We start from the raw sequence: 15209 nt of genomic DNA on the forward strand, positions 1-15209 counted from the left end.
ACATTAAGGATTTCTGAACTGCAAGGAATTCCTGTATATAAGCAGCCAGTTCAGAGATTGCAATGGTGGATGAAATGAAAATATACCACATTCCTACGGTAACTGCCTTTTATCGCCAAGCTGTAATCTACATAGAAAAAACTATTGCATGAAATTATACATTTTTAAGTGGTCCAGGAATGCCATTTACTGTGTTAAAAAAATAATAATATTTTGATGGAATTAAACTTTCAGTATCTTTTATTAACTAAATCGTGGCTAATGTGTTTGCAGAGGAGTTTCTAGCTTGCAACCCTGACGTTCATGGCAATGCTACATCTTTTAAGCAGCATGTTTTGTTTTAATATTGGGTATAGCACCCAAGCAGTTTACATATATCTGTGACTCAGGAAATACTATAAATTGTATATAACTTGTATTCCTGCAATTTTATGTTAGTTCACGAACAGTTTATTTGTGTAAGTGTTGCACAATTAACACTCTGGATATTTACAGCTTGTGGAACTAAAGTACCAACTTAAAATTAATTAGGAATAAAGTTTCCTTGGTATGAGAAATTTACTTTTTTTGCTTCTCTCTTTTTAAAAGGTTTTGCCGTTGCTGGACAGGTTGATGGAAAGCAGCAGCACAATTCTTTGTTTGTGAGTGATGTTCTTCCTGGTGGACTGGCCTATAGAGAAGGTATTATTACATTTATACATAGTAAGGTTTTGTGCTTACTAAAGTGGCAGATTTTAGTGCTGGCAAATGGTACACTTCACTTTGCCACCCAATGCCTGCACCAGTGCTTCCACTCTTGATAGCTGTCCTGTAATCCTTGCAAAAAAAAATGTCCATGTGTGGTTTTTGAGTGAGGACAAGATTGGCCTTGACTATGATGCCCTCATAGTGGAATAGTTTGCTAAAACTCATTGCCTGGGCTGACACATGAATGACCTCCTGGATAAGGTGCCAAAGAGCTGTGGGAACCATGTTGCATGCTCATCATTGTTTGGGTCATTTATTTAACTTTTTATCAACTGTTCCTGTGTGGGTGCCTGATGCAGGCAATACCCTGTAGTGCTGGGGGGTCAGATGTGCCATTCCTGTGGCATGTAGGTAGGCCTACAAGGAACTTAGAGTAGATAGAGAGATTACCCTGAGCACTGTTTTTAAAAACTTGGGTTAATGTGCTCATACAAAATTTCTATGTTTGCTATTTTAACTAACTAAAGTTGGAAGTGATTTATGACTCAACTTGTATGGTGTAAAGATCCTACACGGGTAATATTAATGATTTTAATCATTTGGATTAAACAAAATGCGTTTCTTTGAAATGAGTAGGGAAATCTGAAATAAAAACAAGCATAGTGCGTTAGTTAGCATCCGGACGATGAGGGTAAATTGGCGATTTGGGTGACTGCCTGAGCATTCTGTCATGTTTTTTCCTTCCCTTAGGTGCAAGAGTGGGAGATGAAATCTTGATAATAAATGGGGAAGTGGTTGCTAATCTACACCATACATGTATCGAATCGTTGTTTGCAGAGAACCACTTAATACTAACTATCAGGAGGTTTTCATTAGACTGGAACCAAACGTCAACAAAATGCAATGACTCATTAAACCACATGACGGTCCCTCCTCCTCCTGACCAATCAAAACTGCTGGAGGAGTTTATTGACAACCTCCTCCTTCCTGTCCCTTCTGGTGAGTTCTGGGTTTCTTTTTAATTACAAAGCTGAGTCATGTTTTAAAGAAGTGACAGTGTGCTTTCTCTTAAAGAATCAGTTATTTCTCAGATGATGAGTGATTCAGGGCCCACCTTAGAATCTAAACAACAGCCTTGTGACTGGTGTTTATCTGCTGTAGGTCACCCTAGTTGTTGTCTGTACAACGTTTTCATAAATTGTTTCTTACCAGTGGTTCCTCTCTTTCTCTGTTACAAAGAGAATCTTGCAAAGGAAATAGTATGATGTATATTGGTACCATGTTGCAGGAACCCTGTAATCTTTGGAATACAGACTTGGTGTAGTGTACTGGGCCATTCTAGCATGAAAGACTTCCAGATTAGAACGTAAAGCATGGAGTGATGAAAGGCTGTTTGGCCCATCAAGCTCACTGCTTCCACAGTCTGTATTGACATGGGCTACACCACAGCTCATTCAATCTTGTATGGGAAAAGTTCTGGATATATACAGCCTTGTTATTGGCCTAAAAATTCGGTTTCTTTGCGCTAAGAGGGCGCTAATGGGGCACAAAGCAACTAGCACCCTGGCGTGGTGCCGCCAACGCCTCCCGCAAAACTCAGTGGGAGGTTAGCGGCAGCGGTAACCGTTAGCGGCGCTGCGCTGCCGGCGATGACGACATCGCCATGCGCAGCGTCCCGGTCGCAATTTACAGTAGCGCCCCCTGACTTACCGCCGGACACTCTGTCCGACAGGGTCAGGGGGGCCTACCTGCGGCCGGGGCGGCGCTAATTAAAGGGAAGGTGTCGGGCGGCCATTTTTGTTGCTGGCTGCCTGCCAGCACCTGCCCCCTCTGCCGTCCCTGGCCTCCTCTGAAGCCCCCCCGTGGAGTGCCGGCTGTGCTCCGTGAGCCCAGCACTTCTCTTGAGTGCCAGGCTCTTTTGCTGGCACTCCAATCACTGGTGGCCCAGCTGGGCCCCGAGTCGCGCTGCGCAAGGCCCCTTCCCTTTAAGAAGGGGAGGAAAGCCTGCAGTACCGCGGCGCGACCCATGATATTCACTCAGCGCCCCAAGAGGGAGGTGGGGCGCTTCCAGTAGCACCCCGCCTCCCTCTTGGGGCGCTACCGATGAATTTCGGCCGCGGGGGCGTTAATTTTTTCGAGCCCCAAATTGGGTGCGACTCAGTTTTTCCCCCTATTGAAACAAGGCTCCCAGAACGTTCATCCAGTCTCGCATGGCAATTATCTGACCAGGCCCATGTTGAAAAGTGGAGATGAGAGTGAAAATCCCCACAACAGCAACAGCAACTTGCATTTATATAGCGCCTCTAATGTAGTTAAACATCCCAAGGTGCCTCACAGGAGCATTACCAACAAAATTCGACACCAAGCCACATGAGATATTGTGACAGGTGATGAAAAGCTTGGTCAAAGAGGTATGTCTGAGGAGTGTTGAGAAGGAGGTAGAGCAGCAGAGAGGTTTATGGAGGGAATTCCAGAGTTTAAGGCCTAGGGAGCTGAAACCAATGGTACCGTGATTAAAATTGGGGTGCGCAAGAGGCCAGAATTGGAGGCGCACAAAAATTTTGGAGGGTTTTCGGGCTGGAGGAGGTTATCGAGAGGAGGAGGGCCGGGAGCCAATGTAGGTCAATGAGCGCAGGGATGATGGATGAACGGGACTTGGTCCGAGTTGAGATACAGACCGCAGAGTTTAAAATGAGCTCAAATTTATGGAAGATGGGAGGCCAACGAAGGAGCATTGGACTACTCAAGTATGGAGGTAAAAAAGGCATGGGTGAAGGTTTCGGCAGCAGAGAAACTGAAGCAGGGCAGAGACAGGCGATGTTACGGAGGTGGAAGTAGATGGTCTTGGTGATGGAACAGATATGGGGTTGGAAGCTCAGCTCAGGGTCATCACAAGTAACAGCTGACTAAATATCTAAATAAGTCAATGGTGTAATAAAGATGCCAACTGGACATGGATAATGTGCGCACAAATTTTTGCACCCCCATTTTAAATTTTATTTTTTTAAATGTTGAGTTTATTTTCTGTTTAAATTCTCCTCTCAGTTCTTTTTATGTACCACAGTTGAGGTATTTGCGAAATACATTGACTTCCAGGAGGAGAATCTGTTTTCTAGGATCTGTACTATTTCTTGTGCTTGATATCAGTTTTTTGAATTTCTTAATAAAGATTGTTTCTTAGTGATCAATATTAATATTAAAGCACAAGGATTTTTGTTTAGTTTTTGTGGTTAATTCTGCACATGGTAAAAGGAAACCTTTGAAGATAAATCAGCTAGTTATAGCACTGTGGGAATTGGAGGAATATTGGCCATGGATAATTTATGGACAGAAATGACGTATGTCCAAAGTGAAACAAAACCTCCATTTTTAAAATTTGTATTTTGAGCAGTCTTATCTCTTGTTTCCAATTTTCATTCATTTAACAGATGTCTGGTTCTCACGTCATTAACTACAAATGTCCTGACTGTAAAGTGAATCGTTTTATTGTACAGATAAATAGGATACTTGTGAACATTACTTCAGTGAATTGATTCATTTTAGTACTGTATTTTGTTGGTTAGAATATATTATGATATTCAGTGGGTGTGCATGCTATTTTCCAAAGAGAAAGATTCCACAAATGTTGCTCCCTTCTTCCAACACCCATTCACTCCCTTACATGTCCGTACATACAGAGCAGTGTTCCCATATTGTGTCAGATTTTCCACATAGGCTGCACTTTTATCGTCCAGCTGTACTTGAGTATATTTTCTGTACATAGGTGCAAGAATACAAAGGAAACCTACATAAACATTGAGGGCTGGATTTTCATTCAGAACTTGGGAAGGAGGCGGGACTACAACTTTCGGGTTGTAGTCCCGCCTCCATCGAGATGCGGCCAATCCACATGATTTTCACTTGATTGACCTTGTTGAGCCCGCCCAGCGGGCTCAGCAGGCCAATTAAGGGCCACCCGGCAACAGGTGACGTCACAGACTGAAATTTCATCTGTCAAGACGTGTTGACAGATGAAATATCAGTGTTTCACAGCTGCTTGAAGCTGTCAAACACCGACAGTCTTACTTCTAACCTGAGTCCTTCTACGCAGACTCAGTTAGAAATCTCACCGGCACTGAAAGCTGCAGGCTGTCACTTTTGACAGATCGCAACCATTCTGCTTTCTGTGCCGGCTGAATGATGGACTCCCGAAGCCGAGAGGAAGGAAGGCTGTAAAGGTAAGTACAGGTAATTTAAACTTCTTTACACACTTTAGACACACCAAACACACTTAACCTTTGCACTCGTGCATCCATCACTCACCTGAACACCGACATCTCGACCCCTCCAAGTCCTTCAGCCCGACGACTCTAACCTGGCGTGGTTTGGAGCCGTTGGGAATCCCACACGACAGCCTTCAAAATAGGGATTAGGCTAAAAACTGCCTGTTAACTACCTGTTAACAGGCAGTTAATTGGCACTAATCCCTTCCCGCCTCGGGTCAGCGGGTCCCAGTGCGGGGCGGGTACCCGCCTCCTTTGAAACTTACATGGATGTAGTCCATTAGTGCCGACTGTGTAAACAACTGAATACAACTTTGGAATTGGGCTATCATCACGGAGTGCTATCATCTCACTTGTTTTGTAGAGTAGTGAATAGTCATAAGGTGTCACTTTCTGATAACCAATAGAGCTTTTGAACAGTGATGTAAATACCCTTAACTGCAGAGATAATGGCCTGGAATTTGCGGTCAGCAGTGAACGCACGGCGCTCACCGTTCATTACACATACCCTTGCCCACAGACTTTGTGAGCTTTTGCACTATGATTTGCAGTAATTAGAGAGCTGGAACAGCGTGTTGCGCTCTACAGGAGATCTGGGACCTGTGTGCATGGGGCAAGCAACAGCGTGTAAAGGCACTTACCTCCTGGATGCAGCTTTCCTCGCCTTGCTGTAACTGCCGGGTTTTACGAAGTGTGTAAAACCCGACCAGCTAGAGTTAAAAACAAAGTGGTGGTTAAAAAAGAGGGTTCCCGCCTCACTAAAATATTTAAATTGACGCCCCGCCTCCTGGCAGCGAGTTGGCTGCCCGTCCTGGTCCCACCTCCATTAAAACTGGAAGTGGATGGGTTGGAGGCGGGTTCAGGTCGGGATTCAGATTTGTAACAATTTAACTACACCCCATGCTCCAAACCCACCTGTTTTTTCATGTTAAAATCCCCCCCTCCCCACAAAGTCTAAACCAGGAAGTGTAATTTAGAATATTCAATGTAAAATCATGTGCAAAAAGCAAAATAGAGAGGGAAAGAAAGATGGGATTCAGAGACAACAGACAGAAAGAAAAAGTAAAAAAAGGTTTATTTTAATTTTTATAAATCTCCAACAATAACTAAAATCTAAAGGAATAAGACTCCACACTTGTAAAATTAAATTTTCAGTGCCAGAAAGGTTATTTGACAGTAATTAAGACATACCACGCCATTAAAAATTCACTTACACTTCAATGGACAAGCCCTAACTTTTTCTGGCATGTTTTGTGGGTATCTAGTGGGTGAGTGCCACAAATTCACGGCCTTCCATGTATGTGAATGCCGAGTCTCTTGGCAGGATACTGCTGGAGCAAAGCTTCTGGAGGAGCAGGACAACTCGGACAGCAACTTCCTGATTTCCGCCATTTAACTGCGCATGTGTGGATGCTGGAAGTTGCTGTCCAGTTTACTCCTTAATCACGGCGACCACTGATCGCCTCACCGTTATTCTTACTGCAAAATCCAGGCCAATATAAATGAACTTTGATTTAGAAACCAAACCTGTGTTTGGTCTGACTGAAAGTTTGTCTTGCATAATACGAGATGTAACTGTCTATTTCCTGCCTGGAGGGTGGGGGGGATAGGCTGTTATATCTCGCCTTACAGGATGAACTTTCATTCATTTTACTTCGTTTCTTCCATTGTTGAGCCTGCATCAAACCCACTGTTGCTAGAGTTGATTGAGCTTTACTGTATATATCATTATCATCCAATTTGTTTGCCCTTCAATGTTCCAAGTCCACCCATGGCTAGATCACAGGATAACTCCAGTCTAATTCTGTGCCTGTTTTTCATATTTTAAAGGCCTTCCTGAACATTATTTGCTCTGGTGAGTCCAGTTCATTTCTGAGGCTCTCTCTTAACCTAGAGCTCTAAATCCTAGAACCATTCCTTGTTCTTCTCTGAACATCTCCAGTGTATCACCATCATCAACAACTTGCATTAGTGTAGTGCTTTTAACATAAAGAAACGTTCCTAGGCACTTCAGATGAGTGAGGAAAATGGACCGATTGAAGGAAGGTTGACCAAAATTACATGCAGAATTCTAAATGTGCCCTCGCCAGTGGTCCACATCAAAGCAGGATCAGTGAACAGTCAATAATCTCTGCTAAATTCTTTCCTTTTTCTGCCTTTGCTGATCAGCACTCCATCATCTACATACATTTCATGTTTCATGTCCCAATATGTTTACCTTATTTCAACATGTAAGAAGTCACACAACACCAGGTTATAGTCCAACAGCTTTATTTGAAATCACAAGCTTTCGGAGTGCTGCTCCTTCGTCAGGTGAAGGAGCAGCGCTCCAAAAGCTTGTGATTTCAAATAAAGCTGTTGGACTATAACCTGGTGTTGTGTGACTTCTTACATTTGTCCACCCCAGTCCAACTCCGGCATCTCCACACCATTATTTCAACATAATCCTGATGATAAAAGAAATAGGAGATGAGAGTAAAGGTCAAATCAAGGTAAGGAATAAAGGTTACATTGTGGCAGAGCCACTGAGGGACTTTGAGCAACTGTACATAATTCCCTTTAACGAGGTTTGACTCCAACCTAAGCCTGTACCAGTCTGTTAGTGATTTCTGTGTTTGTACATACCGTTTGCATGCACGGGGCGCGGTCCCTTTAAGACTGCGGCAAAGCGCGGGTAAACACGATGACGTCATGCCGCTAATCACGTGACCACCCAAGCGCGGGAGAAACGTGATGACATCATAACGCCATCCACGGGACTGCCCTGGCAGTCCTCGTGGAGCCTCCGACCAGCAAAGACCTGTTTTCGTGGTTCTCCTGTATCGATCTCGACAAACTGTTTAAACTCGTTAGTTCTGCATTAAAACTTGTTTGTTTGATCGCCTGAGTCGACCTCAGTTCTTAGATAGGAATTTGGCAATTCCTACATTGGTGACCCTGTCTTTTGCGAACGTTTTTCGCGAAAAGAACACTACATGGAGGCCAACGCCGTTTCGTTGAAGCTACCGCAGCTCTGGGAGCAGCAGGCAACCTCGTGGTTCATCTAGGTCGAAGCCCAGTTCGCTCTGAGAGGCATCGTTGCAGATCAAACTAAATACCTCTACGTGGTCTCGGCACTCGAAAGCTCCACCGCCTCGTGGATCATCAGCCTCCTCAGGAACCCTCCAACGGAGGGCAAGTATGATACCATCAAGGCGCGGTTGCTGCAAGTATTCGGGCTCACTAAATCAGAGCACGCACGTCGATTGCTCGCCATGCCCGGGCTGGGGGACTCCAAGCCTTCGGAATTGATGAGCCAAATGCTCACACTCCTGGGCTCCGAACCGGAATGCTTCCTTTTCCGGGAACTATTCCTCAGCCAGCTGCCTGAGCAGGTGCAAGCTGCCCTGGCCAGATCCGAGGTAGAAGACCTCGCGGCAGAGGCGAACAAAATATTCGCGGTCACGCAGCAGTACTGCACCGCCACGAGGCGCCCATCCCCCGCAGAAGCCGCCATGAGGCGCCCCTCCCCCACAGACGCCGCCACAGCTCATCAGTCAACAGGGCTGTGTTTCTACCACGCTCAGTTCGGCGCGAAGGCAAGACGGTGCCGTCCTCCCTGCAGCTTTCCCCCCCAAAAAACTACTGCGAATAATGAGGAACGGGTCTAATGGGTGCCCCGCGGCCGCCTGGCGATCGGCAACGCGGGCCAGCTGCTTTTCATTACCGACACGCTCTCCGGCCATCGTTTTCTGTGCGACACTGGAGCGCAGTGCAGCATATTGCCAGCTTCCCCCCTCAATGTTCAGGTAGGGAAGCACGGCCTCGCCCTTCAAGCGGCCAATGGCGGTGCGATTCGGACGTTCGGCAGACGGCGTGTGGAGGTTTTCTTCGGGGGGCAACGTTTCCACTGGGAGTTCGTTACGGCCAAGGTTTCTCGGCACAGATTTCCTGTGCGCCAACAGCCTCCTGGTCGACGTGAAAAACCGGCGGTTGATCAACGCGGCAACCTTCAATTCCATCCCCTGTTACCGCAGTAACACTACGTCACGCACAGTCGCCTGTGCTTTCCCGACTCCCGTCGAGTTCGCCCGTCTGCTCGCAGAATTTCCCGACCTGACGAGACCCACGTTCACCTCCACAGCCACGAAACATGGTGTGGAACACCACATCACCACCAATGGTCCCCTGGTCTACGCGCGAGGTCGGCGCCTGGATCCTGGCAAGCTGGCGGTTGCAAAGGAGGAGTTCGCCACCATGGAATGTTTAGGGATTATTCGCCGGTCGAATAGTCCCTGGTCTTCACCCCTTCATATCGTTCTGAAGCCTGGCGGCGGATGGCGACTATCGACGCCTGAACGACGCCACCACTCCGGATCGGTACCCGATCCCCCACATCCAAGATTTCTCTGCCCATTTGGCAGGAAGCAACTTCTTCTCCAAAGTCGACCTCGTCCGGGGCTACCACCAGGTCCCAGTGCACCCACAGGATGTCCAGAAGACCGCGGTCATCACCCCATTCGGCCCCTTCGAATTTCTGCGCATGCCGTTTGGCTTAAAGAACGCCGCCCAGGCTTTCCAGCGCCTAATGGATTCCGTGCTGCGGGACCTCAACTTCATCTTCATCTATCTGGATGACATTTTGATTGCCAGCTCCACCAAAGAGGAACACCTCTGTCACCTACGCTCCCTGTTTCGATGCCTCAGCCAACATGGCCTGATTATCAACCCGGCTAAGTGCCAGCTTGGCCTGCAACAAATCTATTTCCTGGGGCATCGCATCACCGCAGAGGGGGCGGTTCCTTTGCAAGCGAAGGTGGAGGCGGTGACATCCTTTCCACGCCCGCAGAACATAAAGGCCCTGCAGGAATTCTTAGGTATGGTAAACTTTTATCACCGTTTCGTGCCTAAGGCAGCACTGCTCATGCAGCCCCTGTAAGAGGCCCTCAAGGGCAGGACTGGCAAGGACCCGGTAGACTGGTCGGTTGACATGGACCGAGCGTTCGCTGACACCAAAAGTGCCTTAGCCAGCGCGACCATGCTGGCACACCCATTACCAGGAGCCACCATCGCCCTCGCCACCGACGCGTCAGACTACGCAATTGGCGCCATACAGGAGCAATGGGTGAACGGGACGTGGCAGCCGTTGGCGTTCTTCAGCCGACAACTTAGACGGAACGAAAGATCCTATAGCACTTTCGACCGGGAGTTGCTAGCCCTTTTTCTGGCCATCCGCCATTTTCGGTTCCTGCAGGAAGGACGTCCTTTCACCACTTTTGTGGACCACAAGCCACTCACCTTTGCCATGGCCAAGACCACCGAACCGTGGTCATCCCGACAGAAGCGTCAGCTGACTTACATATCCGAATTTACTATGGATATCCAGCACGTGGCCGGTAAGGACAACCTGGTGGCAGACTGCCTCTCCCGCACGACTGTCAATGCAGTCCATCTGGGCATCGACTACGCCCTCATGGCGGCGGACCAAGTCTCAGACCCAGAAGTTCAGGCTTACCGAGCCAACATCACCACTAGTCTCCAGTTAGCCGACGTCGAGGTCCATTCAGCAGGTACCACGCTGCTGTGCAACGTCTCCGTACGGGACCCTCGCCCTGTCGTGCCGGTCACCTGGCGCCGCAAGGTTTTCGACGCCATGCATGGGTTGTCGCACCTAGGGATGAAAGCCTCGCAGAAGCTCATGTTGGCTAAATTCGTTTGGCACGGCATGCATAAGGATGTCCGTGACTGGGCCAACACCTGCGTCGTCTGCCAAAAGGCCATGGTACAGCGCCACATCAAGGCCCATTGGCCACCTTCACGGTTCCAGAGCGGTGTTTTGACCATGTCAATGTGGACCTGGTAGGACCACTTCCACCTTTCCATGGTTTTACTCACATTCTGACCACGGTAGACCGTACCACCAGATGGCCAGAAGCTGTGCTCCCGTCATCCACTACTTCGGCGGACGTGGCCAGGGCGTTCATTTCTTTCTGGGTTGCCCGTTTTGGAGTGCCCGCTGACATTTCTTCGGATTGAGGACCGCAGTTTTCCTCCGACCTCTGGAATGCAGTGGCTCAGGGACTCGGCGTCAAATTGCACCGCACTACAGCCTACCACCCTCAAGCGAATGGCCTCTGTACGTTTTCACAGATCGCTGAAAGCCGCACTGAGGGCCAGCCTCCAGGACGCTGGATGGGCGGACAAGCTACTGTGGGTTCTGTTGGGCCTTCGCACGGCTCCCAAAGAGGACCTTCACTCTTCCTCTGCAGAGTTGGTTTATGGTCAGCCGCTCCGAGTCCCAGGGGATTTCCTGCCAATGCTGACGGAGCCATGGTCCGCATCAGGCCAGCTTAACGGTCACCAGGAGGCGGCCAGATGTTTCGCGCCGGTCCCCACGTCGCGCCACAGGCTTCAGCGATCGCACGTGCCCACAGAGCTTAAAAAGGCTGAATACGTTTTCATCCGCCACGATGCGCATCGGGATCCGCTCAAGGCCCCGTATACTGGTCCTTTCCAGGTGTTGGAGGCAGGAGACAAAACCTTCAAGGTCGATGTCGGTGGTAAACCGGACCACATTTTCGTCGACTGTTTAAAGCCAGCACACTTGGACCTCGACCGCCCCGCCGAGACAGCACAGCTGCCAAGACGAGGTCGGCCACCCATCGTCGTCACACCGGATCAAGTGCAATTGCCCCCTCGACCGCCAGCCGTCCAGCAGCCTCCGCTTCGGGAGTACAGGAGTCGTTCTGACAGGCTTGTCAGACCCCCTCACCATTTGACTTTTTCCGTTAAAGAGAATTCTGGGGGGGGGGGGGGGGCGCATGTGGCAGAGCCACTGAGGGACTTTGAGCAACTGTACATAATTCCCTTTAACGAGGTTTGACTCCAACCTAAGCCTGTACCAGTCTGTTAGTGATTTCTGTGTTTGTACATACTGTTTGCATGCACGGGGCGCGGTCCCTTTAAGACTGTGGCAAAGCGCGGGTAAACGCGATGACGTCACGCCGCTAATCACGTGACCACCCAAGCGCGGGAGAAACGTGATGACATCATGATGCCATCCACGGGACTGCCCTGGCAGTCCTCATGGAGCCTCCGACCAGCAAAGACCTGTTTTCGTGGTTCTCCTGTATCGATCTCGACAAACTGTTTAAACTCGTTAGTTCTGCATTAAAACTTGTTTGTTTGATTGCCTGAGTCGACCTCAGTTCTTAGATAGGAATTTGGCAATTCCTACAACATGAACAGTCCGGGAAGAGATACAGTAAAAGAACAGAGTATAAACTGACTTTAAAAATAAAGTAAGTAGAACAGTTAATCAAAGCAAATTAAATTGACTCTACAGTAATGTCCACAGCATCTGAACCAAGTGGTGGAACCGGAGGTAATAATTTGTAGCAAGGAGCCAGATGTGGTAGGGATAACTGAAACATGGTTTAATAAAGAACAGGACTGGCATTTATATATTGCAGGGTATAATGTATTTAGAAACGATAGGGAAGGAAGAAGCGGGGTGGGGTAGCTGTACTAATGGGAGATAACATAATGGCAGTAGAAAAAAGGGACATAACTAACATTAAGATAGAAACAGAATCCATATGGATTGAGATAAAGGATACGAAGGGATCGACCCCACTAACGGGTATTATAATGAGGCAGGAAACCTCTTCTTTAACCTCCATTTTGTATTTAACTTTAGCTGGACACCTTTTGAAAGCCGCCAGCAAATGAAAGGCGAGGACTGCTGCATCCAGGAGGTAAGTGCCTTTGCACTTACCTCCTGGATCCAGGGTCCCTAACTCAACCACCCACTGCGATCAGAGACCCCCCCCCCCCCCCCCCAAATCAGGTCTCCGATGCCCCTCCCTCCCTCCTCCTCCCCCCCCCCCCCCCCCCCCCGTGCTATGTTTGCCCCCTCCCTGCTCCTCTGGACCCCCCTCCTCTTGTACTGCTCCCGGCCCCCGATCCTTCTCGCCCTCGCCCCTATCCTTCACCAGCCGCCGATTCTCCTCAGCCACCACTGATCCTTAGGTGTCCGCCAATTCTCCTCGTCTCCCCGCCCCCCCCCCCCCCCCCGCCCAGTGTTCTCCCAGGTTTCCCGACCGCCTTGGAGCTCTCTCGTCCCCAACCCACCTTCCCCATTAAAATTTAGTCCAGAGAGTTAGCGTGCAGGTAAAGCAAGCTATTGGAAGGCAAATGGCATGTTGCCATTTATTGCAAGGGGGTTGGAGTACAAGAGTAAGGAAGTCTTGCTACAATTGTACAGGGCCTTGGTGAGACCACACCTGGAGTACTGTGCACAGTTTTGGTCTCCTTATCTGAGGAAGGATATACTTGCCTTAGAGACGGGTGCAACGAGGTTTCACTAGATTGATTCCTGGGATGAGAGGGTTGTCCCATGAGGAGAGGTTGAGTAGATTGGGCCTATACTGCCTAGAGTTTAGAAGGACAAGAGGTAATCTCATTGAAACATACAAGGTTCTGAGGGGAATTGACAGAGTAGATGCTGAGAGATTGTTTCCCTGGCTGGAGAGTCTAGAACTAGGGAGCGTAGTCACAGGATAAGGGGTCGGCCATTTAAGACTGAGATGAGGAATTTCTTCACTCGGAGGGTTGTGAATCTTTGGAATTCTCTACCCCAAAGGGCTATGGATTCTGAATCATTGAGTATATTCAAGGCTGAGATAGATAGATTTTTGGACTCTAGGGGAATCGAGGGATATGGAGGGAAAATGGAGTTGAGGTTGAAGATCAGCCATAAACTTATTGAAAGACGGAACAGACTCGAGGGGCCGTATGGCCTACTCCTGCTCCTAATTTTTATGCTCTTCTGTACCAGCAGGAGTAGTTGAGGCAAATTGCATAGATGCATTTACGAGAAGCTAGATAAGCACATGAGGGATAAAGGAATGGAAGGATATGCTGATCGGGTTAGATGAAGAAAGATGGAACAAGGCTCGTGTGGAGCATAAACACTGCCATAGACTAGTTAGGCCGAATGGCCTATTTCAGTGCTGTAGATTCTATGTAACTATGTTACCCATCAACCAAAGCTTAGCCAATTTGTATAATTTGCTTAGATCTTTTATTAAAAAAAAAATATCCAGCCTGGTAGATTATCAGCAGCATGTTTATATTTTATGTATATAAATGCAAGCTATTTGATTTGGGTGGTAAGCACATAACTGAAGGATGCAGGTTCAAAATTAACGAGCCTCAAATAAGACGAGAGATTAGAGTTTTTCCCCATGGAGTATTGGATATGTAAAACAGGCTGCCATCAAAAGCTGTTTCTGCAGTGTTAATTCCTTCAGAAAAGAGGTAGATAAATATCTGACTGGGATTTGGATTGAATAATGTAGGGATAAGTATAGACTCAGGCCTGGGAGCTTGTCTTCTTCCAATGTCTTGGCCTGAGATGGTACATGATGTAGTATTCGTGATAAATTGTACAATAATGGTCTTGTCTTAATTTTTAACAAATAAGTGAGTAAAAATAATTGAAATTACAGAGTAAAACTCCCTCTCCTCTGACCCAGCAATCGAGCTCAGTGTCAGAAAATGTTCCATGCTGCATCAGTGTGATATTTTTGTTTTCCAATAGAACTGATCTTATTGGTTCTCAATGTCAGTTAGTGCTGGGTCACAAGTGCATTCTGGTAATTATATAAGTAACATTGAACATAGGAACAGGAGTAGGCCATTCAGCCCCTCGAGCTTGTTCCACCATTCAGTGCGATCATGGCTGATCTGTATCTTAACTCCATGCACCGCCTTGGCTCCATGTCCCTTAATGCCCTTGGCTAGCAAAAATCTATTGATCTCAGATTTAAAATGATTAATTGAGCTAGCATCTGTTGCTTTTTGTGAGAGTTTTCCACACCTTTACCATCCTTTGCGTGAAGAAATGTTTCTTAACTTCTCTCCTGAATGGCTTGGCTCTGATTTAAAGATTATGTCCCCTTTGTCCTGGACTCCTCCCACCACCTATCTACCCTATCCATTCCTTTCCAAATCTTTAAAAAACTTGAATCAAATCACTCCTTAACCATCTATATTCCAGGGGCTACAGGCCTAGTTTATGTAATCTCTCGTAATCTATCCTTTGGAGCCCTGGTAACATTCTGATGAATCTGTGCTGCACTCCTTCCAAGGCCAGTATATCCTTTATAAGGTGTGTTGCCCAAAACTATACTCCAGATGAGGTCAAACCAGTGCTTTGTATAGCTGTAATATGCAAAACTTCCTCCGTTTTATATTCTAGCTCTCCAGTTATAAAGT

The 15209-nt window shown here is 47.5% G+C and overlaps 1 protein-coding gene across 3 annotated transcripts in view; it reads left to right on the top strand.

The window, feature by feature from the left end:
* Positions 1–15209, top strand: part of LOC147121264 (rho guanine nucleotide exchange factor TIAM2-like) — a 433746-nt gene that overhangs the window by 288997 nt on the left and 129540 nt on the right. For all 3 annotated transcript variants that reach the window (XM_085981489.1, XM_085981486.1, XM_085981487.1), the window contains 2 exons: positions 589–681; positions 1438–1686. In XM_085981489.1, the coding sequence (XP_085837615.1) occupies positions 589–681; positions 1438–1686 (342 nt within the window). The remainder of the gene's footprint in view (positions 1–588; positions 682–1437; positions 1687–15209) is intronic.

The sequence above is a fragment of the Somniosus microcephalus genome, chromosome 3 (assembly GCF_052327205.1).
Source record: "Somniosus microcephalus isolate GS21.2 chromosome 3, FLI_Smic_1.0, whole genome shotgun sequence".
NCBI classification, from domain to species: domain Eukaryota; kingdom Metazoa; phylum Chordata; class Chondrichthyes; order Squaliformes; family Somniosidae; genus Somniosus; species Somniosus microcephalus.